Below are 27161 nucleotides of genomic sequence, written 5' to 3'. Positions count from 1 at the left end.
CCAAATATAAGATCCCGAGAAAAAGTATTTTGTTTGCAAATAAAGTCATTATTTCATGCCGATACTTATTTCAGCTTCATAAGAGCTATGGAAATGTAATTATTCAATAAAATGGAATGCTTTCAGAAATGCTCATATGCAAATTGGGAAGAATTGAAGTCGCTTTGGAAAACATTTTTTGTTTGTATACCTTAAACGTCCACCATTAAAGGATCTCCTTCACTTACAATGATCTCTTTCCTTGATGGTTCAAAATTCATCGCCTATTTCTGGCCCATACTGGAGAATACTCCACAGTAAGTTCCATGCCACATCTTTTAATTCAAACACATAACAAATCATTGCTATAATTCTTCTGAAGTTAAGAGAGTTTTATCAGAGAAGACTTGGCCTGGGGAATGACTATTTTTATCCTCAAAGATGCCTTGTATGCAAAGGAGGATTCCTGTTTGGCAAAGCACTTGAGCATGGACTTCTGTTACACCGAAGACATGAAAGCTAAGCATTTAAGTGCAGCGTAAATCAGGATGTTTCTCCTTGGCAGCACACTGTTTCTGTTTTTAAACTTGATCGCTGACATTTGTAGCTGCAACTTGTAAACACTAGTAAAATACAAAGCCTATTTGTCCTTATTTGGTGCCTTTATTTTTTTTTAATATTTCATATGTCACTATGATATCAAAAACCTGCTAATAAGGGAACTCTTCCTTATTCCAAGATACATAACCGTACCATTAAAACTCATTCTAGTTTTGTGTTTTTACCAACTTTTTATAACAAGTATACCACCCTGGTCCTACCCATAGTAAGGGCAGTTTTAGCAGCATAGTTGTTCCTTTCCCCACAGAATGATAAACTAGGACATTTTAGGCATGTGGAAACAGATACGTATGCCAGGTAAAACAGTCCGATAGTTCTGGTGCAACAAAGACATTTTTCTCCTAAATAAATAATGGTACATTTCATGAGGAACTCAGAGCTGTATATAATTACTTTTTACATATATTAAACATAATGTACCTCGGGCAGTTCACATTCAGCTTATTTAAGAATCACGTTTTCTTCTTACTCATAACACTAACATATTCCAATAATTTAATCAAATGGCAGTAGTTTATAAATACTAAAATCTGTTAAAACATTGACAGCAATTATAGATATTGTATCCTGTAGGAGTAAAAGCTGTTTTGCCAAAGCAAACACAGTGGACTAAAATCCTCAGAGTGCAGATCAAATAAAATTAAAATGAAATAATATAATAAAAGTAACAGATCACTTTCAGAGCAGTGATTCATGAGAACCTGTTCCATTTTTGGACTTGACTGTTTTTGGATTTTTTGATCACTTTCTGTGGTCAGTAGAAAACTGCAGAAGAAAACCTTCTGTTTCAGTTTTTACTTATTAATTTATATCACATGTGCTCCTTTTTTTTTGAATTAATAGATTAAAAAATCTTTCCTTTTAACTGGCAGCATAGGGGAATGGCAGAGAATGGAGTGAAGGCAGGATATGTGGAGCCCTCATCAGAAGCACCAGTTTAAGAAAGGACTTAGTAAGGATCCATCAAAGACATGTTAGTAGCTTAGAGAAAGTTTGCTGTAAGGACTTTTTGGTTTGCTGTTTACTGAGTGCAGTCAGAATATATGATGTATAAAAAATAGTGGGAGACATGATCCTTGCCCCAAAGCATTCACATTCTGGACTAGAGAAATAACACACTTCAGACACAAAATACATTTGATAACCAGATGATGAGTTTGTTTCCAAGCAGCGCAGATATCTTTCTGGCTTTCTAATCATCTCTTTCTGGATTAATATTGATAAAGCTAATTAAAGAAGCATGTGCTGAGGGGGACTTAATGAAGATTGACACACCTGGGGAGGTGAGGAGTTTTCAGAGTGAGAGGAAAAATGGATAGTCTTCATGAGTCTAAGGAGTAAGTCTGGGAGAGTATGCAATATTTTCTCTGAAAGAGTCTAGGCAAATATTCTGTAAGTACTGTTCTGCTTAATAGTTGAGTATATCTGTATGACTATGAATTCTTAGTACTCAACACTATAGCATGAGGATTTTACTATACTGAAAAGCTGTATTAGTTATGCATTATTTACATGATAAATCAATAGGCTTCTCAGATCTGTAATTTTCCCAGAAATTGGCTTTAGGTCTGTTTCATTTAAATTAGTTTGTCTTTCAGTCATAAAAACTTCTTTTCCTTTTCACCTAATAGGAACCCCTATACACTTCTATATGTCAAGCCTGTTAAGGCACTGCTTTAAAAGTCTCATTACCTTTGCAGGGGAATTTTACACATCAAGCACTGTGCTAGCTGACAGCATTGGCTGACTGACTTTTGCTGAATGATTTACTGCAAGGACTTGCCAGGCCAGTCATTTCTAATAGTAGGCTAGTGAGACTACTAAGAAAAAGGAGTTAGTCAAGGCAGATAGGGTTTGCATGTATAATTTGGTTTGGGCAGCTAACTAGCCCTTATAATAAATAAGCAGGAGCTGATTTCTCTTTCTCCTGTGTAAGATCTCAGAAACTCTTGTAATAGTGTAAAAGAAAAATAGGCAGACATTCTGGAAGAGAAGAGCAACAGGAAGAGAAATACCCACCCATCAAGTAAACCTTTTTTTTTTTTTTTTTTACTCTACCCCATTTTGCAAAATGAGTAAAGTGTGACAGATGATTACAGGCATCAGAAAGAAGAATAAAAGCTGAAAGCTGATCAGGAAGCAGAGATATTCTAGATCTTTAAAGCAGTAATAAAAGCTGGAGCCTTTTGATGGCTTGGTAGAAAGAGCAAGAAAGTGAGGATGTTTAGAGAGCAAAGTGCTGGAGAAAGCAATTTTTACATCAGTATTGTGGTGGGGAAGAAATACATCAGCTGAAAGAATGTGGGCTTTGATAGTTGATTAGAGCTTGGAGAAAATTCAGAGTAACTAAAGAGGACACCTCTAATCACAGAATCGTAGAATGGTTTGGGTTGGAAGGGACCTCAAAGATCATGTAGTCCCAACCCCCCTGCCATGGGCAGGGACACCCTCCACTAGACCAGGTTGCTGACTATGAGACTACTGCCTGACACAGACCAAAAGATGTGGAACAGCCTAGAGAAGTAGCATAGCCTTCAAACCAACCATTTAGAAGTGACTGTGACAGCTTAGGTGTAATGTTATTATTTTTTTTATAACTTTTCACATTCTGCTTTGTGTGCTAATTATATGGGTGATCATCATACTGTTTTTACTTGTTTAATTGTCACTTGTGATTGGGCTATCGCATAGCTATGTATCTGTGGTAATATCATTTACTTTCCTGTAAACCTTTTACATGAGGCATTTGAATGGAATAGGGGTGGAGGAACTCTACACTGTAGTAAAGAGTGTCTTCTGGTAACTTGTTACTAATTTATTCTTACATCTCAAACAGTATCAGTAAATGTTACTCTATGTAGCATTTAATTTTACTCTTTCATAAAGTCAAGTAACGTGTATAATTTAGCTTCCTTTGGTGATTATTTTTCTTCCTTTTTAGTATTTCTATACTACAGAATTCAGACAAGTTTATTTGACCTGAGAAAATATACAGTATTTCTGTCTCTCCCCTGATGATCTGGCCTTCATGGCCAGCCTTTCTAAGTCAGAAGGAACATCTCCATCACTACAGAGCTAAAAATAATCTTTTTTTTTTTTTTTTTTTTTTCTGGGATTTCGGGCAACACTTTCCAATTTGTCCGCCTAACTGTTTTAAAAGCTTCAAAACAAAACAAAAAAGCCCTATCAAACAAAAGAAACAAAATACCTGTTTTTAAAGCTTTTAAACTTTATATGGCATTTCTTTCCTACTCTTCTTCATGTTGTATGTATTATTTGTATTATTTGTAGGAATTATCTTGGTTCAAAGAGAGTCTAAACATAACTTAGGTTTTAAAATTGGTACTACTGCTGATCATGTTGTGTTTCCAAACTATTTCTTCAGTGATTTATACCATCAAAATTCTGTATATTGCATACAAAGTACAGGAAAGCTTTCATATCTCAGCTGCCGTATCAGCAGTTGACTGACCAAAAGTCAGAGCAACTGACCAAATACATCCATATTTTATAGAGCAACAGCTGGCACCTGCCTTAGTAGAAGATGAAGGGTGAAGTCTCACAAAATCAAATGAGTCAGTGATGTTTCTTTAAGTTGAGATGCCATCCTAGAATAACAGAGAGTGAAAGAGGGATATCCTGGAGTCCAGTCACAATGAGTGCCATGACTTGGCATGTTATAAGATTCAGAGAGGACTTGCATAAACTTGTGTTCTTTGCTTACATGTATTTACAGTATTTATATAGGCAAATGAACCTTCACATAGTTAGTAAATAGAACTTTATGCAGACCTTTGAAAAGCCATTTTAATTTAGACTTTACGTTGCATGTCAAGAAAAATATGTATAGTCAAAAGGGTGTTTTTAACAAAAGTTTTCACGTTTTTTAAAATAACTCAGTTCTGACATAACTCTAGTGTAGCGTAGTGTCAGAAGTCCTCTGAGTTATGCTATTTGGCGAAGGTAGCCAGCCTAACTACCACAGATCATTGCCTTGAACATTAGGAGGAGAACCTGAGAGAAATTGGTTCAGCATGAACTCTCGAAAACCACAATGACATTATACTCACTTGAGAACATGGTGAGGACTTCAGTTTTGACACTAGGGATTTATGGTGCAATGAACTTGCCAGTGCTCCTTTGAAAAAGAATTTAGAGTGTCTTAGTAAAGAGTAGACATAAGGCACACACTTTTAAGGTTAAAAAACCCCCACAAACAAAACCAAAATACACCCAAAAAAGCCCCCTGTGCTTACATCATAAAAATAGTGGTTTGTTCTAGGAATTCTAAAATACTTCTGAATTTTAAGATTACTTTAAGTTATTGAAAGGTACCTGTTCTACAGAGCTTAATTTAGTCCTCAGGCATGGAAATGCTTATGCACACATGCATCATGTGAATCACCTGCGCTCGTATTACCACAAACTGAGAGGCCTTGATGAGGAGGAGTTCATTCAGGTAAATGAATCCTATCGCCACCGCTAACTGTTCAGAGGTAGCCCCATGAGATATTCTTTTTTTTTCCTTCTCACCACTCTCTGAGGTTAAATTCTAGCACAAAATATGTAATTAATTACTGATTGATAGTATTTAGACCAAATATATCTGTGCCACATGTTTTACAACTGGAGAGAAAATATTACCTGGATGTGCTTTTTACTGTTCTTGGGCTTTGCCTTTATAAAATTAGATCTGTGTGTATTTTGCCACTTAGGTAGTTGACTGTAAGGTTCTTTCTACAAAATAAAGTGGAGAAGTACTTTGCAGTCAATACCGTGGGACAATTTTACAATTTCTTTGCTAACTGTTGTAGTCTGGTGTCCTTACTCTTTTTTTTTTTTTTTTTTTTTTTTTAACTGACGTGTACCTCCACTCAGTTTGCCTTCAGTATTATTACTATGGCTTAATTGAAAGGGCAATATTGAATGGATTAACAGAGGCTACAATATTCTGGGTTAATCTTGTTCTACACTTTCTCCTGGTGTTCCTTTTAGCATTGTTCTTGGTTTTTACTAGTAAACCAGTCTGCAGCTGGATTTCCTATTATTATTTCATGGCAGAGAGAATAGGGGAGAGAAGCAATGATCTAGGGGGGATTTATTGTTATGTGTAATGCTTCAATTTGCTGTCCTTCTCCCTGCTGACACTCCTATACAAGCAGCAGATTGCCTTACTGCTGTGCTTTTTGGATCTTGAAAGAAAGAAAATCTGATACCAGGGATGTTGGTTTCCTTTTCATACTGTTCAGCGGTAGGGAACATGAACATTTATTTCCCTCCTCCATTTCCACAGACCATAAGCAATTCAAAGACTTTTTTCCCCTAGACATTTCTTGTTTAATCTGTATTGCCCTTTATGGCACTGGATCCTACAGGATATTTTTTGAACTTTGATTTCCTTTGTGGTATACCACCTCTGTTGTAGTTAATACCATCACTGTCATCAGATTTACCTGATGATTATTTCATCTCCTTTCTGTTTCTCCTGCTAGCTCGTTTTGCTATATTTGGGTGAGTGTAAAAGCTTTCTTTATGAAGTAAGAGTATCTCTGAAACCCTTAGTATGGACTGTGATTTCTCAGTTATTTATCTGGAATGTGGTGATATATCACAAAAAAAGCCCTTCCAAAAGCCCACAGCAGGCCTTCCTCTTGCCGTTGCTCTTTCCCTCATTCCCAGTGATGAGGAAAGCAAGTCCTACGTTGCTGGGTACAGATGGAGTTGCTCATTTAACTTTGTTTGCTCTGAACTAGCTCAAGCGAAGACATCTGAGGTTGTATTAGGTCTTTCAGGCTGAGGCCAACCAGATTTCTCATCTGGTTGAGAAACCTTTGGGAGGGGGCAGAGACCCTTATGGTGTGTGTAGCAGGCTGTGTGTACCTGTGGTGTCTGTAGAAAGCAAAAAAAAAGATGAAGTCAAGAATATATGATGATACCATTTCTGCAGCATTGTGATCTAAATAAGTAAATGTGACAGAAACAGATGGACTATATTTTATTGGATAAACTTGTTCGTAAAAATAAGCAAAGCCTTGGGAGCATATGAGCTGTGGCCATGTTTGGGATTTTTTTCCAAGGAAAAATAACCATTGCTAGTAGATACTTTTATGTGAAATTATTTAAATTAAGGAATGTGTTCATATGTAGCTCTTGCATGACCACATTTGATAGACAGCATCATGAAATTTCTTGATGGCCTTATCTGAAAGACCAACTTGTCAGCCAGATCTGCGAGCCATGTACATTTTTCATTTTCTCTGCTAGAATGTTTCAACCAGTTAGAAAGTTTGCTTTAATGTTCCTGCCCTCCTTTAAAGATTTCCCAATTGTTTCAGCTTACTTCCAGTACTTTCTTTTTCCCTCCTCTCTGTACTAATTTGACACAATATTTCTTGCATATATTGGGGATTTTGGGCAGTGTAGGGATATGACAGTTAAGAATTTCTACTTTGAAACTCTTTTTGTGCATGATCTTTTGACAAGATTTCCCTTAGAGCTTCAGGTAATAATTGACAGAGATCTATTCAAAACTGAGATTTCATTATTATAAACATTCAACTGATTGTTTATTTACAAATGGATTGTGATTAGTGCATTACATCATCAACAGGAAACTGAGTACCAGGAAATATTTCAGCACAAAAAATTCAACTAGATTAAAAAAAAAAAAAAAAATCAGCCAGATAATTAATAAATAGATAAATAAATAAATAGAAAGATGAGAGACATGGACATTCTTCACAAAACCTGTAATAGAGAAAATGCTGCAGTTCCATCCCTAGCTTATTCCGTAGGGAATTCCCCTGGGGCATGGGAGGTTCCTACTCCTTTCACTAATTGAGAAAATGCATTTGAATCAGTGTCATCTACAAGATGTCTTTTGCTTCTACCAGCATAGCATATTTTCACATTCTTGTTCAAGCTTTTTTTGTTTGGAAGAGAGGAGAAAGCATGACCAAAAAACTGTTGGTAAAAACCCTCCTGAGAACCAGAGGAATGTTATGTCAGTTGCTCCTTGAATTAATGCTTCATAACTTTCTACCTGTGATCTTTTGGAGTCATTATTCTATATGATGTACCCATATGATCGATATAGCATAAAATAATAGAAAGGCATAAAAGTGACAAAATGTCTGTTAAAATTCCTAAGTAAGCTTTTAAAGTATGCTTCAAAATTCTTAAAATACCAAATTTTAAGCTGTCTTTTATTTTTAAATATTTTAATTGGTAAGTTGGAAATTTTGAATACAAGACGGCTCGATATATGAATACAAGAATAATGTAAAGCAAAAGTGGACTATGAGTAAAATTAAAGCAGCTTTTACAAAGAGTTCATGAAAGAATTATGAGGGAAGTTTATGTATGTAAATCAAAATATATACATGCATAATTTGCCATCACAGCATTTGTCTAGTGGTGAGAGATTAATTCTAAATACATTTTTATTTGTCTTTCCAGAAATCTCAGATATTAAGTAAATTAGTAGAAAAAAAAAATCTTTTGCATTTAATTTATATGTGTTTGTGTTATTAATATCTTAAGGAAAAACTTATATTAATGAAACGAAAATATTTCTCTGCTAGTGAACATACTCCTAGATATCACAGCTTGCCGTTTCAAAATAACCGTGGCTTATATTACATGAGGTACATGATCACATGCCCTTTAGTGCTTTTCAGATTTGGTATTTGGCTTGTGTCTACTTTGGAACTCCTTTCGTGCATGATCTTTTGAGAAGATTTTCCTTAGTGCTTCAGCTACCTTGCAGCAATTCCTGGATGACTACTCAGAGAATTGTGGGGCAAATTCAATGCAGGGTAAAATTTGTTCGTCTGTGACAATTGCTAAAATTGCTATATGAGATTAAAACTGTAAAACAGATTATAATTAGCAAAGATACAAAATTTATCTCAAATTTGCAGAATGGAATAAAGTATGACAATCAGAAAGTTTTATCCTGTTTGAGTACTATTTTGTTTACATATGTGATTGCTGCATATTAATGGGACTGTGATTCAAGTAGACTAACTGAACACTTTCCGAACAACAAACTGAGTGTAAATAAGTATTTAAATTGCTGTTGTCATTTTACCATGGTGTTTTGAATGTAGATCATTGATGGCTCAGCAGCTAACATAAAATGTCAAGATAATATAATTAACAAGTATAAAGAAAGCAATTTTGGAACTGAGTTATTTGATGTAATGAATTTTTAGAGTAAAAGAATTTTATTCAATGATCCACAGAGGGGCAGGTGGTCTTGATCTGGGTTCATTTTATGGCTGATTAGGGAAAGAATGTTGTTAAAGCCATTAAGCAATGTTCTTTGAATTTGCTAGAAGATTTCTGTATAAAAATATTTTGACAATAATAATACAGAAGTATTATTTTCAGCCTGGAGAAGAGAAGGCTCCGGGGAGCCCTTAGAGCAGCCTTCCAGTAGCTGAAAGGGGCCTACAGGAAAGCTGGTGAGGGACTGTTTACAAGGGCAAGTAGTGACAGGACAAGGGGTAATGGCCTTAAGCTGAAGGAGGGTAGATTTAGATTAGAAATTAGGAAGAAATTCTTCACTGTGAGGATGGTGAGGCACTGGAACAGGTTGCCCAGAGAGGCTGTGGATGCCCCATCCCTGGAAGTGTTCAAGGCCAGGTTGGATGGGGCTTTGGGCAACCTGGTCTAGTGGAGGGTGGCCCTGCCCATGGCAGGGGGGGGTGAAACTAGATGGTCTTTGAGGTCCCTTCCAACCCAAAGCATACTATGCTTTTATAAGTGCTAATGAAAGCAAGCTTGGTTTTCTTTCAGATCTTGCTAGAAATACTCCATATATACATTGCTGTACACCCTACCATCTGAAGGACAAGTGCCTTTTAGGACTATTGTTCCTGTGTGATGCTCTTTGAGATCCATAACTTATTTAAAATGACAGTTACAGTGAAATACTTTGTCCCGATACTGCATCATATAAATTTAACCAATAAAGTTGCACCTAATCAAGAAAGTTCATGACAGGTTAGACTACTTTGGTTTTATTTTTTTTCATGTTATAGGTCAAAATCAAATCATTTTGGTTTTGCTTGTTCTTTTTGCCTGCTTTTTTGACATGAGATAATTGAATTTGTATGAAACCATTGCTTAGCCTATGCTGGAAAAGGTTAGTGTGACTATTATAATGAGGCAATGCCAGCAAGTCCTGCTAGTGAATGCACTTTTTTCCTAAAATCATTTATTTGCACTATAAATCATATTCCTGAGATCATATTCCAAATGCAATGTGAATTCTGGACTCTGGATTTATTATTTTTTTCTTTATAACTATATTCATACCAGGGCTTTCAGCAGCACACAAATTACTTCAGCAGAACTTGCTTCTAATGTAGACCTTACTAGTATGTTGACCAGACTTTCCGGTGTAGTGAATTTGTGATTTATTAGTGTTACTTCCTGTCAGCAGCATGGCCTATTTTGCAAATTAAATAGACTATGATGAAGTTTAAATGCTGTGTAAGTTTAGCTAAGATGTATGCATGAAGTTTCGTGCTTTTTAGGAGTAGTATTGTTGCAATTTGTACTTGAATAGTTACAATGTCAAACTAAAGCTATTTTGGTATAGTATTCTGCTCTTAATGCAAACGTTTACTTCTCTATGTGATGTTACCTTCTGGAATCCCTTGATATGAATGAATACTAATCTTTTGCAATTTTTTTCATAACTACACCTGTCTTATCAATCATGAAAATTATTGTGTTTTTTTTTTCTCTTCCTAGTTGCTTTTTTAATTTTTAAAATTATCTTTGTTTTAGAAATTCTTTAGAGTCCACATTACAAGATAATTAATGAATAATGTCACTTCTCTGTAAACAGCGCCTATCAAATGGCTCCATAGACTCAAACGATGAGGCCAGTCAAGTTGTTGAACTTCAGGAACTACTGGAAAAGCAAAACTACGAAATGGCACAAATGAAGGAGCGTTTGGCTGCACTGTCTTCCCGAGTGGGAGAGGTAGAGCAGGAAGCAGAGACTGCCAGAAAAGAGCTCATTAAAACGGAAGAAATGAACAGTAAATATCAGAGAGACATTAGAGAGGTAAGGAGTTCACCAGACTCACCTCCTATTTCTTGATTGCTGTTCCTGTGATACCCAATAAAAACTGATAGAAGCCAATGAGTACAGGAAAGCAAAAGCTGAGCACTGATGAAGGCCCTTGTACATAGGAAACGCAAAGTTTACTGTAAGAAATAGTACTAGAAATCTCTTCATAAAACTGTGTTCATAAAAGTGCATCTGTATATGCGCAACTCTAATAGGAGGAAGGCCAACACCTTTGTGTTTCAGCGTTACTAGAGTGCCATTTTTCAGCCATTTCAAGTTTTTGAGATGAACTCTGATAAATAGAGATGCTGGTCATGTAGGTAGTCTAAAGTACATTTTTAAAACTCCTGGGCTGTTCTATAAAATGGTGTGATTTATATAATCAATTATAATATTTACTCATGTGTGGTAATTTCATTTCTCCTGTTATAATATGCTATTCCCTTCTCTCAATAAGTGGAAATATAATTCAATTTTCCTTTTTTTTCCTCTTCTTAAATTTGTGGTGCTCCTTTGTACTCTCCAGAGTATCTTCTCTTATGTGGATGTTCTCAATATGTGTGGATGGTTGGCTCCTGGAATTTATTTTAGTATTTTGAAATTAGAGTAGTTATCTTTCTGTTACACTGCTTCCTATAACAGTATTTCATATGGATTTATGTGTGTGTGTGTGTATATATGCATATGTATCTATATATTTAACCTGTTATTTCTAGTTTTCTGGAAAAAAATGTTCCTTCAGAACTTCTGATGTCTGACAGCCTCAAAGCATCTTCACATCTTTGTACTCTGCCTCTTTTTTAAGTATTGTGTCATTCTTATCCAGTTACAGAAAATAGTTTGTACTGATATGTTCTTCCTTTTCCACCACTGCTACATTATATCACTAGGGGGCTCTAATACCACCGCTCTCATTTATCTGTTGACAAATATTACTGTTCCACGGACACTTGATTGCCACTTGCTCCTTCTCCCTTAAATACCACATTACACCAGCAACAGGTCGCTTGCTTTCAGCCCTTCAATTCCTAAGCAGAGTGGCCACCAAATATCAGCGCAAAATCTGCTGTGAAAGTTATTTGTAAAGGTGGAAGTGCCTGTCTTCATTATTTCATACAGCCACAAAAGATAGTCTTCCCAAACCAGAAAATTAAATACCTGACAACAAGAAGGGTAGTTTAGTATTATGTAACTTGGATAAATTATTGGATTTTTTTTCTGTGTGGTTTTTTGTAAAATGAATTACATACATAATTACTATTTTTATGGTGGTCTTTTTCCCAGCAATATGCAGAAGGATCACCTGGATATGGTCCACTTTAGGACTAGCTATTTGGATCAATTTATACATTCATTGTGTCTTACTTGAAAAATAATCTCACTTACTTCAACACTGCTTTCACAATGTAATATAATGCAAACAGCAAGACATGCTCATCAGTAAATACTTTCATTGTAAAGGATTATGTGGCAACATGTAAGTCTTCTCAAGAGTTTAAAACTAGTTTAAAACTAATACAATTTTCTGCTTTCCTAAAATTGATTGAAGATAAATAAACAATGTAATAGACATACTAATGAATAATCTATCTGAATTACAGCTATTGAATTTAGTGAGGCCGGCTTGTAATACATGAACAGATACAGCTCAAGATTTTAAAGAAATCCTTATCTGTAACGGATATGGATCACATACCCATATGTTACGGTTCTGTTATCTATCCAGCATTGTGGACACTTGTTTTCCTGAAATTTCAGGACATGTCACCTGCTGTTTGCTACATGTCCTTCAGCAGAAAATTTTAGCAGGACCTAGGAATGAGAGTAGCAATGTGCATATACATTTTTTTTCCCCACATCACTGCACTATGTTTTCTATTATTACGTAACTATAGCAGTCTTTCTGTTTTCTAATCAAGCCCACTGTTGTTTAAGAAGCAAACATGTAAAGGTGAGCTGCCTTTGCTGGTTTTTTGCATTGAAAATATAGAAATTAGAAAAATATACAAAAGGTGAGGATTGTTTCTGTTTGCTCTACTCAACAGCTAACACTTTAAATATCATATTACAAGAAATCCCAAAGGAAATAAATTCTCTTTAAAACAGAAAAATTACTGCTGAGCACATCTTACATCCCTGTGTACTGTTAGCATTAAAATTAAACTGATAGAAAATTATGTAACATTTTAATTGCATGGTTCTTGATGGGGTTTTTGTCACATTAGGCAATGGCACAAAAGGAAGATATGGAAGAAAGAATAACTACGCTGGAGAAGCGCTACCTCAGTGCACAGAGAGAATCCACCTCCATACATGACATGAACGATAAGCTGGAAAACGAACTGGCAAACAAGGAAGCCATCCTACGTCAGGTGCAGTATCTGCATTAGTCAGTTGATTTCTTCATACACAATGAAAATTAATGCAAGAAAGGGGGCAGATCTACTGTAGGAGGTTGCCATTAGGTTAATCTGTTCATTTTTAATCAACAGATCAGTTAATCCAAAAAACCCCAAGTTGTTCAGCATCTCTAAACTTCATGTCACCTACTACAACTGTGAATACCAAAGCAATGTGTATGTTCAACACTGTAAAACAGCTGTGTTTTCTAATAGTATATTGCATAAATTAACATCATCATATCCCCAAAGTAAAGGATTATCTTTGCTTCTTCTGTAACAATTTTCTGAATTTTATTTTTAAAGCTGAATGATCTTTGAATATCTTTTCTAAAAGAGTAAAACATGATTGTGCAGTTTTCTCTCATGGTACTTTGTTTCCACGGTGATTCCAAGAGCTGAAGCGTCACGTGAACAGAAAAAAAATGGTATGTAACTTCAAGAATACAATGTAAACTGAAAGCTAACATAAAATGAATATCATTCAAATCATAAAAGATGAAATTGGTCCTCAGCCTTAGTATCAGAATTCTGTATTTCTTTTCACCTATCGTGTCTTCAAACAATATAAAATGCTATATGGGAAATAAGCCTGTATGATCTGATAATGTCTGCTTCTATGATTGTATGCAGATACATTTACATACACATGCACACATCCCTCTGTATGTGTGTGTATATATATATACACGTGACTACCTCTTCAAGGAAATTAAAGCATCAGGACTCAGACTCTCCGGCTTCTGCCAGCTTCCTTTGGCTATTTTAAGAGGTATCTTCAATTGTTAGCCGGGGAAAAAAAAAGTACCCAACAATGGAAAAGTAAGGTACCTTCATCTGTCCTTCGAGTTTTTATTGCTGCCAATGTAAGTCATGCCGTGCTGCAGAGGTCTCCCACTCAAAGCAGTGAGCAATAGAACTAGGCTTAGAATATATACAGGCGGACTTAAAGCTGCTTTGCAGCATTGCGATGTGTAAAGCCTACCTTTTCATGCTTTTGAAGGATTAAAAAAGAATCTAAAAGCACACGCCTTTTTCATTATGTCTTCTATTACCTGGAATGAATGGGAGAGCAGGAAACACTTGTCAAGCTGTGAAAAACTTCTTAATCATGTGGTGCATGTCAGTAGGCAGGAAAATACTGCAGTTATCAAAAGTTTTCCTGTTTCTCTTTAATGGTTATCACAGATTAATCAGTTTCACTGCTGTAAAATGAGACTTAATTGTAGGTTCACAATGAAAAATATAACTGTAAACTTAAGCAAGTAGCAACCAGGATATGATCATGAATGAATTAGTTGGGCAACAATTGTCAGTTTTAACATTTCCTGATATATGATTGGCATTTGTTCAGAAAATTGCATTTGGCAATTTATGAATAAACTTTGCTGAGAATTCTATCATTTTGGAATTGTCCTTCTGTCCCATTTTAGCTCATACATAAACTTTTCTGTGATATGGGTTCAATATTTCCATTTAGAAAATTCTCATTTTACTAGAACTAATACTTTTATTTTGCTCAGATAAACAGCACATTGATCAGAGGAGCTTTTGGTTCATCTTCATTAGTACCATTTTACAACTCCTTTTCTTCACCTTCACGTGATTCTTGAGCCTCAAATCACTCATCATCAGTGAGACTGGCAGCCTACACAGTTCCGTGCTTGAGTTAATACCTTTCACTGAGCTCTCCCAGGTTGTGGAGTATCTATGCTTACGTAGTGAGTTTTGATCGCTTCCCTGATGTCTAAGAAATTGAAGGAAAATCTAATTCCGATTTTATTTTTTATACCTGTTTATCTATCTTTGGCCTTCAGTTGGAAGACAAAAACAGACAGCTGCAAGAGCGTCTGGAGCTGGCTGAGCAGAAGCTGCAGCAGACGATGAGGAAGGCTGAAACCTTACCCGAAGTGGAGGCTGAGCTGGCTCAGAGAATTGCAGCTCTGACTAAGGTACTACCCTGAGAAATAGGTTCACTGCAGAAGCCCCACTGTTTAACGCTGATTTCCGTCCTGATTCCTCACCTCAAGGACAAAACAAAAGTAGTGTCAAGCTGATGTGAAAGGAGGAAACATTTCCCGATAAATATGTGCCACAAGTTTAACCAGGAATGGTCTCAATGACGTGTTTTGTAATTCTTAGGATTTTGGTAATAGGAAAAGTAGTTATATGAAAGTTAGCCTAGACTATATTGATAAAGGAGTCATATATTTCTAACATGTCAGCATTACTTATCCAGGGAGGAGGATTCATTTTACTGTGTAAGGGTTTCTAATTTAAGGGGAGAGGGGAAGTCCCATTCCTAAACATACTTAGTTCTTCTGGACGTTTTCATACACCATGTATATGAAACAAGAATTATTTTCATTCCAATAAGTGCTATAAAATCATATCTGAAGGGCAGCTGGGATCATTTGTACAACACAAATGAAGACAACTTGCAGTACATACTTACAAGGTTTGTTTTGAATGAGTCTTTGTATCACCTATTTGCAAAAACAACTGTGAAACCCTGAGAGGACTTCAAACTGGGTTTTTTTCTGATGAATTTATTAAATGGCAGCTTTCTTGCAGAAAAAATAAGAAGATAAAAATAAATTTTCAGCAGTGTGGTTTTCATATTTGGCCTCTAATACTTTCAGATGTGCACGTAGTTAGTACTACAGCCCAGGTATTATCAGCTTCATAAAGACATATAATGATAATATGTTTATTCTTAATCTCTTAAAATCAGACAAATAAAGAAAAATTCATTTAAGAGGCTGTATTACATATCATTCTGATTTATCTCAGCTTTCCTTTCTCTATTGCCAAGGAATGATTCTAGCTATTTATGTGCCTAGCCGTTTTTATATTTGATGGATTTTTTTTCAATTCTCATGTTTTTTCCATTTATAGTGAAGCCTTAAGTGCTGAGCAGCTCACTAATGAAGTCCAATTTTTAAGCAATTTAGTTAAGTAGAAAGAAAGAGAAGCTTTGGGGGTATTTGATGGTTGAGGTTTTTTGGGGTTTTGGTTTTTTAATTTTATTAAGAGAAGATCATTATTCAGTAATCAAGATTTTGTGCTGTCCACTTCAGGCTTATATGAATGGGTGGGAATTTGAAACAGTGACTGAAAATGGTGGGAAAAAAAAGAAGAATCAGCAAGAAAGAGAGCTACATGAAATACCAAACAAATATTATTGCATTTTAATAAAAACTCAGGTGCACATAAGAGCAACCCCTTGGCATTTTAACTTTTTTTTTCAGATGTTTCTGATTCAACAAATAATCACATATTGTAATGCCCTCAGTAGCTTAAAAATATTGTTTTCTATTTTAAGAGGTTTTTTCCTGAATAATTTCTCCAGCAATTAGGCACCAGTAAGTATTTTGCAGTCTCAAGCATGTCTTTTCTTGCAACTGCATTTTTCCTTGAGCACATATTAATGACAAATATTGTAAGAAGAAATCCCATTTCAACCATGCAGAGCACTCAGGGACTTCCATGAGATACTGTTGTTATTGTGACCATAAAGCTGCAGTATACATCTCCGTTTGTCGTCTTACATTATTTCATGGGATGCGTTTAGAGAGCTGTGAACAGAGCTGATGCTCCACACCGTTTCACTTTGATGTACTTTATCGAAGCTTTTGCCAAGCGGGAAACTGTAAGAAGTCTATTAGACTGTAATGTCAGTTCTGTTCATTTCTCTGTAATTACAAGAAAACTGAAGAAATTAATTTTATTTAAAATTATGTCTTTTTGGAATACATGACATGAAGAAGAATGTCAGAATTTGACCAATAGGCCAAATAAGCCTATGTTTTATATATCCTGTATACAACATCTATGCAAACTGTAGAGCTTATTAAAGTGCTGGTTTGACAGCTCTGAAGTTTAAAGTCCAGTACTTTTCATGGATCAAATAAACGTAGCTCAGAACCAAGGACGACGTTGTAGTCACTGCAGCTTACTTGAGTGGTTTTAAATTAGCTAGCTGGTATACTGTTACCACACTAGCTATTCAATGAAAGCTGCAAGACCTACCTAAGGGGCTGAATAATGCTTAATTACCTTTGCCTTTGTTGAGCTTTGTGCCAGCATACACATTGTCAGGAGGGCTCAAATTAGCTGGCTTCGACTACCTTAAGTCTGCCAACCTGAGCTATGGTCACTGCAATGTCCATGTATACTACGTAAAAAAGAGCCCCCTGAATCAGCTAGTCTTTCTGTTCTGCAAAAAAAGTCAAAACTGATTCTCCTTTCTTTTGTACTACCTTTATGAAAGTGGCTTCTCTGAGATTAATGGGGTTACAATCATATGAAAGAGGTGAGTTAAGCCTAATATTTTACATGTTTGCTAAAGGAAAGTAGTATGGGGTAACTAGAAATGATGACTGCTTCACTGTGGGTAAAATAGGTCCAATTATTTACATGTGGAAACAGAATAAACATGTTCTGGATTTGGATGTGATTTTCCTCCCCCCCCCCCCAGTTTAAAATATGCATGTTACAATTCTGCATTCAAGTTATTTTACTCTTCCTCATATTAAATCTGGGTTGGGATTCTGCAAAAGAAGGATGTAGAATGAGATCCTTCTGTGATGTCAGTTTTTAAAACAAGTTGTTTTTCTTTTTTTTATATATATGGGCTAGTGAATGTCTTTTGCTACTTTTCCATGCCCAAACTAGTTCATAAGGAGTGAACTTCCAAAAGTTTGGACTGTACAGTGAACTCAGATAAGTACCCATAAATTTACCTGAATCATTTGAACTTTTCTTTGGCTTTGTTTTCACTGTGTTCTGCCCATTGGGTGAGCAACTGGAGGGTTAGTCTGCCGGAGGCAGACTAACCTGGAACAGCATGATCCCATGTACTGTGCTGTCCTGCCTGGCCGTCGCACTGGTATCTGTCTGGTCATGACAAGTAGCACAGCTCTCGGCATGTATTCCAAGATTTAAATTGCCATGACTCATTGAGCCACCTTGTACTTACTCTCACAGTATTGGTCTGTTTGCCTGCCCTGCACAAGAGGCAGTTGGTAGTAGAAAGAACCTCCCTCAAATATTAACTAAACCTTTCTTTATCCTGTAAGATGTTTGTTTTCCTCAGAAGAGACAGATATTGGAGCATCTAGAATCTTCAGATTGTTAGTCTGTCAAACATGGTTTCTCCTTGCATGTATTCAAGGAGGGGTCTAGTGGAGACAACCAGCATCCACCTACTTCCATTCACTCACTCCCACTAGTAGTCACTCTGCCCCTTGGGTGCTTGTGCAACAGAGGTACCATGTCACTTCTCTGATCACAAGACAGCAGTCAGCATTTTACTCCATCATTCCTGTATGCAGGTCACCAGAAATACCAACAGTGCTTTTTAGCTGCATTAGAGAAGCATTGACATGGAGAAGAGGAAACCATTATCATAATAAACCACATTTAGCATAGTAACACATTCAGCTTATTTTAAAGGTGATAAAAAATGACTTGAAAGTTGGAGGCACGTGGGACACAATGCTTATTTTGTGACAATGTGGGGATTTGGTTTGCATTAAGTAGGGAAGAAGTTGCAAGAAAGTGAAAGGAGAAAGTCTGCAGTGGAAAGGATGCAAAGAGGGGAAAGAAGTTCTCCTGCAAGAAGTGGATGTGGTTAAGGCAGAAAACTCTCTGATAACAGGAGAGAGAGAGAAGATGATGTGTTAGCTGGAAAAGGAAGTTGAAAATTTTCTGGGAGGAAAAAAAAAAAAAGAAAAAAGAAAAAAAAAGATAAAAACTTCTGTGGGGATGGGAGCCTAAGAAAACTCCACATTTGCAACACATTAGTCTCCTCAAACCACCTCTCTTTTTGTGCTTCCCTTTCACAGAAGATTTTGTCCAGATAGGAGGAAGAAATGAAAGAAAGAAGTTTGACAGAGCTAAATGGAAGGAGTTGCTTACTAAAACTAGGAAGTGGAGAAGGTAGTTGGGGAATGAAGAAGGGGCAGGAATGTGTGGATATCTAGTTACTGAAAGGTTGGGTTTCAGAAAAAGAGGTGACTTAAGCCATTTTGTCACACTTGAGTTAGTTAGAAATGAGCATGTGAACAAGTAGCTGATAACTGTGAGCTGTTGTGACTCAGCCACCATGATCGCCTATTTTCACTTTCAGTTGCATACCTCAATTCAATAATGCCTTCTTTCTTCTTGAATAACTCATTCAAAGGATAGCCAAAAGAATGTGTGCAATAAGAAGCCATTAGAAATCTGGAGACAGCAGGTGTTCCAAAGTCAAGGTCTCAGAACTGTGGAAACTGGCTTGTACCAAGGAAGAAAAATTATAGCACCTGTACTGTACAGGTGCTTTCTGCATCTGAAATTGGATATTTTATTTTTTTTCAACTAAGATGGAAAGACCTAGAAAATGTGCAGTGCCAACAGTAACAGATGATGTGAAAGCAACATTTTTTTTGTGGGCGCATTAGCAGCAGGAGCAGCAGCAGAGTTTTAACAGGGTTAGAGAGCAATAATACAAGCTGCTTTGGGACTCCCTCAAAGCAAAATTTTCCTCTCTATTACTGGCTTATACTGGCTATTTCTTTGCTATTTCATTGCATATAGAGTGCAAAGTGAGCATTAAGACTCATGCTGGTATCTCATAGGGGTCAGACATTGTTAGTTTTTGTCCATATATTTTTAATCCAGTCAAAAATGCACAATTTCACAAATCTATTTATAACTGAACATGCTGGCTAAATGCTTTAAATGCTAGTTGCTGAATACCACACTATGTGTCTTACTAATCCTCCTGTACAGAGTACTGGTGAACAGGCACACAAGTCATATATTAAAAAGAATGGTCTGCCAAGCAAGTAGTCATGCAAGTTCCACTTTAGGAAGTTTTTAACTCAGTTAACTCTTAGCAAAGCAAGTCAGAAGAAATCCAACTTCTGTTTATGTCCCTTCCGTCTCATGTGTATCTGAAATTCTGCTGGGGGAAGCTGACTAACACTGGTGTCAACCTCTGCCTTGTGCCTCAAACCACATTAATGTCTCAGTTATAAAAATAATTGGTTCTTTTAGAGTGACACAGAATAACACTTTAGGAAAAAACAAATGAAATGCAAATAGATAAAGGAAACATAAAGTATTCAAATACATTTTAAGTGTTTACAATAATGACATTTCTTCTGATTCTAAGGCATATTCAATTTTAAATAATTTTAAAGGCTCTTTATCCTACCAAAGAGATGTAAAGGGAGATGAATGTGGAGATCAGCTCTGTTTTCTTTTATGCTGGAAAACAAAGTACAGGTACTCTGTGAGTACCTGAATGTGAGCCACATTCAGGAAGGCTTTTTAACAAGCATGTATCCATCAACATTTTAATATACTTTGTGAAATACTGAAAACTATCGTGCAAAAAGGGTTATATATATCTTAAACATATATCTTACTGAATTATTAAAGCAGGAAGTTATGAAATAGCAGAATTAGATAGCTATAAGAATCTTGAGAGAACATCATATTCTTTCAAGGATGTTTTCTATATAAGAATTCAGATAACATATAATTCAGACAATAATTTTATTCCTCCTCCTCTTCCAAATAATAGTTAGGCCTAACACCACAATTATTTTATGCATTGAAAAGACTTTACTGCTGAGGAATAAAGTATGACATAGTTTGGACTGAAAATCTATTTTTTAGTTTGAAAAATAAATGTCAATCATATAGCCAGGTAGATGGGCTTCTCAAGGACAGGTTATAACACACAGCACCACATATCAGAAGACTTAAATGAGATCCCCTTTGAACCTAGAAGTATTAGTTTGGTTATCTTCATATTTTGCATTAATCTGCAATTAAGTGTATAGAAGCAGTGAAGATTAAGTATCTTGCCTTAAAAGTGTGCAGTCAGCTAATGAAATTTCTAAGTAGTTTACTTTTGTAGGATGATACCCCCAATAGGTTCTACATCTCCATGAAAATGGTTTCAAAGGAGGTAGAATTTCTTAAGCCTTTACCATCATCAGCTCATAGCTTTGACGATTTCAAATCTTCACCTGACCCTTAGAGACACATTAAGGGAAGGCCTAGAACCAAGAGTGCAGCCAAGACTCAAAAAGGTGAAAAGTCTGTCTTCTGCAGAGGAGGATGAAGCTTGGTCTCTTTATGAAAGTGATAGCAGGGTCTGGTTTTCTGCAATCACAAGGACTGAACTTTTTCAATCCTTTCTATTTATCCAGTTGGGAGAGGAAGCAGTGCATTAGGAATTGTGTGCTGAAACAAACCAATATGTAAACCTGAAAGACCAGATAAAGAAAGTCGTAAAGGGATTGTTACTGGTCCAAGTTGTAATAAATGGACAAAATAGTTTCAGATAATAAGTTCAAATACATACAATACTCCTGCTTCATGATCAGAAATAATAAGTGCACTTATTAAATGAGCTTAGTTACATAGTATACTGACTGTTCCTTAAATTTTGCAAGAATCTGAGTTTTGTGAATATACTTACTCTGAAAAGAATAGTAGTCATCTTCAAAGTTAAGCATTATTCTTGTATTTATACAAAGCAGGATTTTCTCATATGAATGTCTTCGTGTCAAAAGCTGCAGTTTATATTTATAAATCTCAGATCACAAGCTTGTTTTCTGTCTGATCTTTTGGTCCTGATAATACTACTGAGTTTAAGTTATAGGTAATTTTACGTCATGATATACATCCTGAATTACTTTGGTATATATTTCTAATTATTCTGATAAATCATTAGTAGACAACAGCATGAAAAACAGTCTTACTAAAAAAATACAGTTGAAAAATTAGTATTTCTTTTATGTATTAAAGTTTGCTCATCTAAAGATGCAGTTCAGGATCTTTTTTTGAGAGAGGGTAAATCTGCCAGAATGAAATAGCATTTGACAAGCGCAAGCTCACAACTCAAAGTCATCAGTAGCGCTGTCTATACACCTTATGCACATTCCTGTTTCCATAGCAACAAATCCAATATAGCATTTCCCTTTCTTTAAGGGCTTTTTTTTCATTTTGAATGATAACTTAGATTTGTTTGATATGACAATAACATGAATATTCATGTTTTGCAAAAATGACCTAATTAAGGTCAACTTCTGTCAGAAATAGTAATGAATCTTTGGATGGATAACCATTTCTGTACTCAGTAATAACTTTTCATTCCTATTAATGATTTTTTATTTATAGGTTCTTCTTTTATCTGATGACCTTGATCTTCCAAAGAGATCCATCAGGGTGGATCCTTTCAAAGGGATGAAAACTATATTGTTTATTTGAATGAAAGGGCTTACGTAGTGTATTCTAAAATGGAATACTAAAGCTTGAGCCTTGTCTCTTTTGATGTTCTTTCTGTTTTCTAGAAATTAGGGAATGTACCATAACATTGCACAGTTCTGTAACTGATCGATCCATTAATTTAGTATTTATGCATTGTTTTCATTCCTAGAAAATGATAGAAGAATTATAAAGGACTTTCTGACATTGGCCTCGTAGAGTCCTGTTCTGGTGTTTAGTTTGCCATAATTCAAAAAAAAAAAAAAATCATTAGATTAGACAGTGTTGCTTTGAATCCACTCTGTAGTAATATGTCATCAGCCAGCCATCACTAACCTTGAACTTCCATGTGTAGGTTGATAGCTTTTTTAGCATTCCATTATTTTCAGTTTCTCCACATCAACTGCATCATATTCACCAAGTATCAGTGTAGTTTATTCCACGTAAAAATCTGTCAGTTAAAAGTATTAAATTTTCAGTCACACTTTTCTTTTAAGCATTCTGTGCTGTGTTCTGTTCAGTGTCAGTGTCTTTAGTTCTGATTTTTCAATTTTGTCCCTCTCCTTTTCCTTGACTTGTTAGTCTGATCCAACCTCTTCTACCTCATCTGATGATTATCAATATGTTATGGAAGCTAAACTACAAGAAATGATCTCCATACGTAGGAAGGTAGTCCTACTGGACTTTACTTTCTATTGCTAAATAGAATCCATCTGATTTGTTTTCATTTTCTTTAACTTATTTTATTTTTTTTTTTTATTGATAATCAACCATCGTGCAGTTCAGTGCTTCAGGAGCTTACGATTTTACGATGGCAGGTTTGTGTTCAAACCATGCACAGTCTGCATGTTACATTTGGCTGATTTCATTGCTCATAAATAACTCCAATGTTTTGCTGATGCTTGGATGTAACAGGCCTTTGTAGCTGACACATTTCAAGCAATGCTGTTCAGCTGCCTGTTTAAATAAAGTTTCTTTTCGGAAAACTAAGTTTGCAGTTAGTAGTAGCTTGCTTTATGTTTTGTTTAAACTTTACTGAGATAAAAACTTATGAAGCCACTTAAATTACAGAAAGAGTCTTTCTATTTTTTTTACAGGCAGAAGAAAGACATGGAAATATTGAGGAACGTATGAGGCACTTAGAAGCTCAACTTGAAGAGAAGAATCAGGAACTTCAAAGAGTACGTGTGTTGCAGACAACTTCTGTGTACTTTTCTTTTAATTTGTCGATCTAGTGCTACATTATGTGCTCCAGCACACAAATCTATCTACTGATAAATGTTTTGTTCATAGCAGTGATGGTAGCATCTTCCCACCCAGGACACCACTTAACCATCTTAATATACTAGTTTACATCTAGTTGCAGCTTTCAGTGTATTCTGCTGATGCAAAAATGAATGTGCATTAATCAGTAACTGTAATTACCTTTCCCATAGAATTTCTTTAAATGGCTACAGTTACCATATTTTTTTTTTTTTTTTTAGTTTTTAATGATACAAGTCTGTACTGGTTAATTTTGGACCCTACCAATCTGTCTCTTCTATTCTACATTAAAGGCAAGGCAAAGGGAAAAAATGAATGAGGAGCACAACAAAAGATTATCGGATACCGTAGACAGACTTTTGACAGAATCCAATGAGCGTCTGCAGCTACACTTGAAAGAGAGAATGGCAGCACTTGAAGAAAAGGTAGAGTGCAAAGAGCAGTATAAACTTCGGCTTAATAAAGATTTTTCTATATGAAACCTGTTCTGCTTTTGTCATGCATCATGCTGGTTTTCTGTTACCAAATATTACCACAAATATGGTCTTATACATTCAACTCCTACTTCAAGAGTGTGTTTAAGAATCATTCCAGAACTAATGTGAACTACATATGCTGAAGATTATGAGTCCCTGTTTTATCAGTGGTGAGTCTGATGAAGTGCACGACTCGGTATGAGGCAGAGAGAAAGTGGACAAGAACTGAGGAATGGCCACGTTTCAGATGTGCTGTCATTGCCATATTTTAACCTGCTGATTTTACCTCATTTCCTCTGGGAAGAGTAAAATGCTGTCACCACAGGAGAAGGAGCATCTACCCTTGAAGAGGGAATGTTATTTACAGGTTTTCTGCAATGTGAGACACAATGGGGTTGCAAAGTTCAAAATCCATGACCTTTTTATTCACCCTCCTTAATCCTTCCCTCTTCTACGTATTCACCTTCAGTTTGATCTGAGGGGAATCTTTCAGTATTTTTCAGAAGGGTAATTCAGAACCTCTCAGAGGATGTACTTCTGGTTTCTGTCATTGAAACAAAATATCATACAAGGGAAGAAATAGGCCTGCCAAAAAGAAGAACCTGGGAGAAATAGTTGTAACAGTGTTATAGTTGCTCAGTTCAAGGAAAATGCAAAGTTTTTGCTGTTCCTGAAAGAACATGGTCCTACGTGTTTGGATTACTTCAAGTGTTTTAGATGTAATATATACTCAAACTGAAGCGTTAAGGGATTTTAATTTTAAAGTCTGGTGAATATGATCTTTGCTAACTTGTACATGGAGGCTACATGTATATCGTGATAGCTGAATACTGAACATTTCTCTAATTTCTTTCTTTTTTGTCTATATTTATTTTTTTCTTTTAATTTCTAGAATGTATTGATTCAAGAATCTGAAAGTTTCAGGAAAAATCTGGAAGAGTCTTTACATGACAAGGTACTATACTGCAATTTTATCTATTTTTATCAAAAGTTTCACATTTATTATTAGGAAATATGTACATGGTATATTAATTATCCAACTAGCATGTGAAATCTTCCTGGCATCAATGATCATTCTTTTAATCACCTAGATGTTTTAACTAGCCTTTGGGGGTCTAGTTAAGTTTATGGTTGAGATCCTAGCCTCAGGAAGGCAATACTAAAATTCACATTGATTTCACTGGCTCTGGAATTTTTGTTCTATCAGTTTTAATTCTGAAAAACTCTTGTTTAACAGAGATGTATGCATAAGTGGTTACATTTTCATAGTGAAGAATGTAATTGCTTGATTTGATGCAATGCTTCTTAACAGGTGCAGTGGCATTATACTAAATATAGTTGCAAGTGGCCTTTCTTAGTTCATTGCAAATTAACCCCTAATACTGTTTAGTGAATCAGTCAAATTACTTATAAATATTTATTCCAATCCCAAATATTAGGATTTTGTTTTGAAGTTATGCTTGCCTTGACCACAGTAGGATACACAAATGTATCTGCCTTTGGATTCAAAGAAGTGGTTTCATAATGTATCAAATCCATTTAAAAGAGATTGCATAAAATTTTAAAAACATAGCTCCATTCGGTACTAATATAATTATATCATATGACATCCAAAATCAAGAACTTTGAGAAAAATAACAGAAGAAGTATCTGTTCAAATTGTTATTTTCATCTACATTTGGATAACCTTGTAGAAAGGCAGAGATTAAAGCCCAAAAAAAGAACATGTAGTGCATTTTAAATAAATAAAATTTCCCTGCTGTACTACCACAGTTATAAGGTGATTCAGCTGTCACAAAATCAGGATCATGCTTCACCATCAAGTTAGAGGACGAAAAGGACATTTCTAAAGCTGTGTCAATTGAAACAAAAGTTTCTATCATTTTGCTACCAGAGAATCTAAACCTGAATTATGGATAGCAATTCTGTGTGTGTAAATAAGGTATTTTGCCAACGTTATCTCCAACATAGCTTCGTTGTTTTAACAGTGTTAGAGTGGTAGTGAATACAGTGGCTAATTCTTTTTCAGTGTATTTTCTGGCTTGAATGTTCACAGCGACTCTTGACAAAGATGAAAAATCTGGTGTCAAAATCTACATTTGTATTGAAAGTATGTTTGCAAAGACATTTTTATTTATTATATTTATTAATTCTTGCTTAAAGATGGGAAGTGAAACAACAGAATCACAGAATCACAGAACAGCAGGGGTTGGAAGGGACCTCTGGAGATCATCTAGTCCAACCCCCCTGCTAAAGCAGAATCACCTAGAGCACGTTGCACAGGATCGCGTCCAGGCGGGTTTTGAATATCTCCAGAGAAGAAGACTCCACAACCTCTCTGGGCAGCCTGTTCCTGTGCTCGGTCACCCTCAGAGTAAAGAAGTTTTTCCTCATGTTCAGATGGAACTTCCTGTGTTCCAGTTTGTGCCCATTGCCCCTTGTCCTGTCACTGGGCACCATCGAGAAGAGTCTGGCCCCATCCTCTTGACACCTGCCCTTTAGATATTTATAAGCATTGATGAGAGCCCCTCTCAGTCTTCTCCAGACTAAAGAGACCCAGCTCTCTCGGCCTTTCCTCATACAAGAGATGCTCCAGTCCCCTCATCATCCTTGTAGCCCTCTGATGGACTTTCTGCAGTAGTTCCCTGTCTTTCTTAAGCTGGAGAGCCCAGAACTGGACACAGAACTCCAGATGTGGCCTCACCAGGGCAGAGCAGAGGGAGAGGAGAACCTCCCTCAGCCTGCTGGCCACACTCTTCTTAATGCACCCAAGGATACTCCACTACCACTCTGTGCAATGGATGGAGATGAGTTCTCTTCACACACAACCACACAGGTCTGACTCCAGAGCTTCTAAATTTCCACTTTGAAGGGTTTATTTGTTCCACTTTGATGAAGAAACTGATGAAGCAATTGCAGATGCATGGACTTAAAACCAGATATTAATAGTCTCTAAATAACTGGCAAATCATACAAGTAGAGTAACCACCAAGTCATCTATTCAACCAAGAAATGGTGTAAAAATAGTCATAAGAATTACTGAATCTGATAATAATTAAGCGC

The 27161-nt window shown here is 36.0% G+C and overlaps 1 protein-coding gene across 7 annotated transcripts in view; it reads left to right on the top strand.

Annotated features, from left to right (window-relative positions):
• Nucleotides 1-27161, top strand: part of PPFIA2 (PPFI scaffold protein A2) — a 355092-nt gene that overhangs the window by 273476 nt on the left and 54455 nt on the right. For 6 of the 7 annotated variants that reach the window (XM_075747755.1, XM_075747763.1, XM_075747806.1 and 3 more), the window contains 6 exons: nucleotides 10463-10684; nucleotides 12916-13062; nucleotides 14907-15041; nucleotides 23457-23540; nucleotides 23916-24047; nucleotides 24991-25053. In XM_075747755.1, the coding sequence (XP_075603870.1) occupies nucleotides 10463-10684; nucleotides 12916-13062; nucleotides 14907-15041; nucleotides 23457-23540; nucleotides 23916-24047; nucleotides 24991-25053 (783 nt within the window). Of the gene's footprint in view, nucleotides 1-10462; nucleotides 10685-12915; nucleotides 13063-14906; nucleotides 15042-22941; nucleotides 23029-23456; nucleotides 23541-23915; nucleotides 24048-24990; nucleotides 25054-27161 lie in introns of all 7 variants that reach the window. The other variant, XM_075747796.1, reaches the window with a different exon arrangement.

Source organism: Balearica regulorum, chromosome 1 (genome assembly GCF_011004875.1).
Source record: "Balearica regulorum gibbericeps isolate bBalReg1 chromosome 1, bBalReg1.pri, whole genome shotgun sequence".
NCBI lineage: Eukaryota > Metazoa > Chordata > Aves > Gruiformes > Gruidae > Balearica > Balearica regulorum.
The sequence above is the reverse complement of the archived record's forward strand: the minus strand, read 5'-3'. Positions and strand labels throughout refer to the sequence as shown.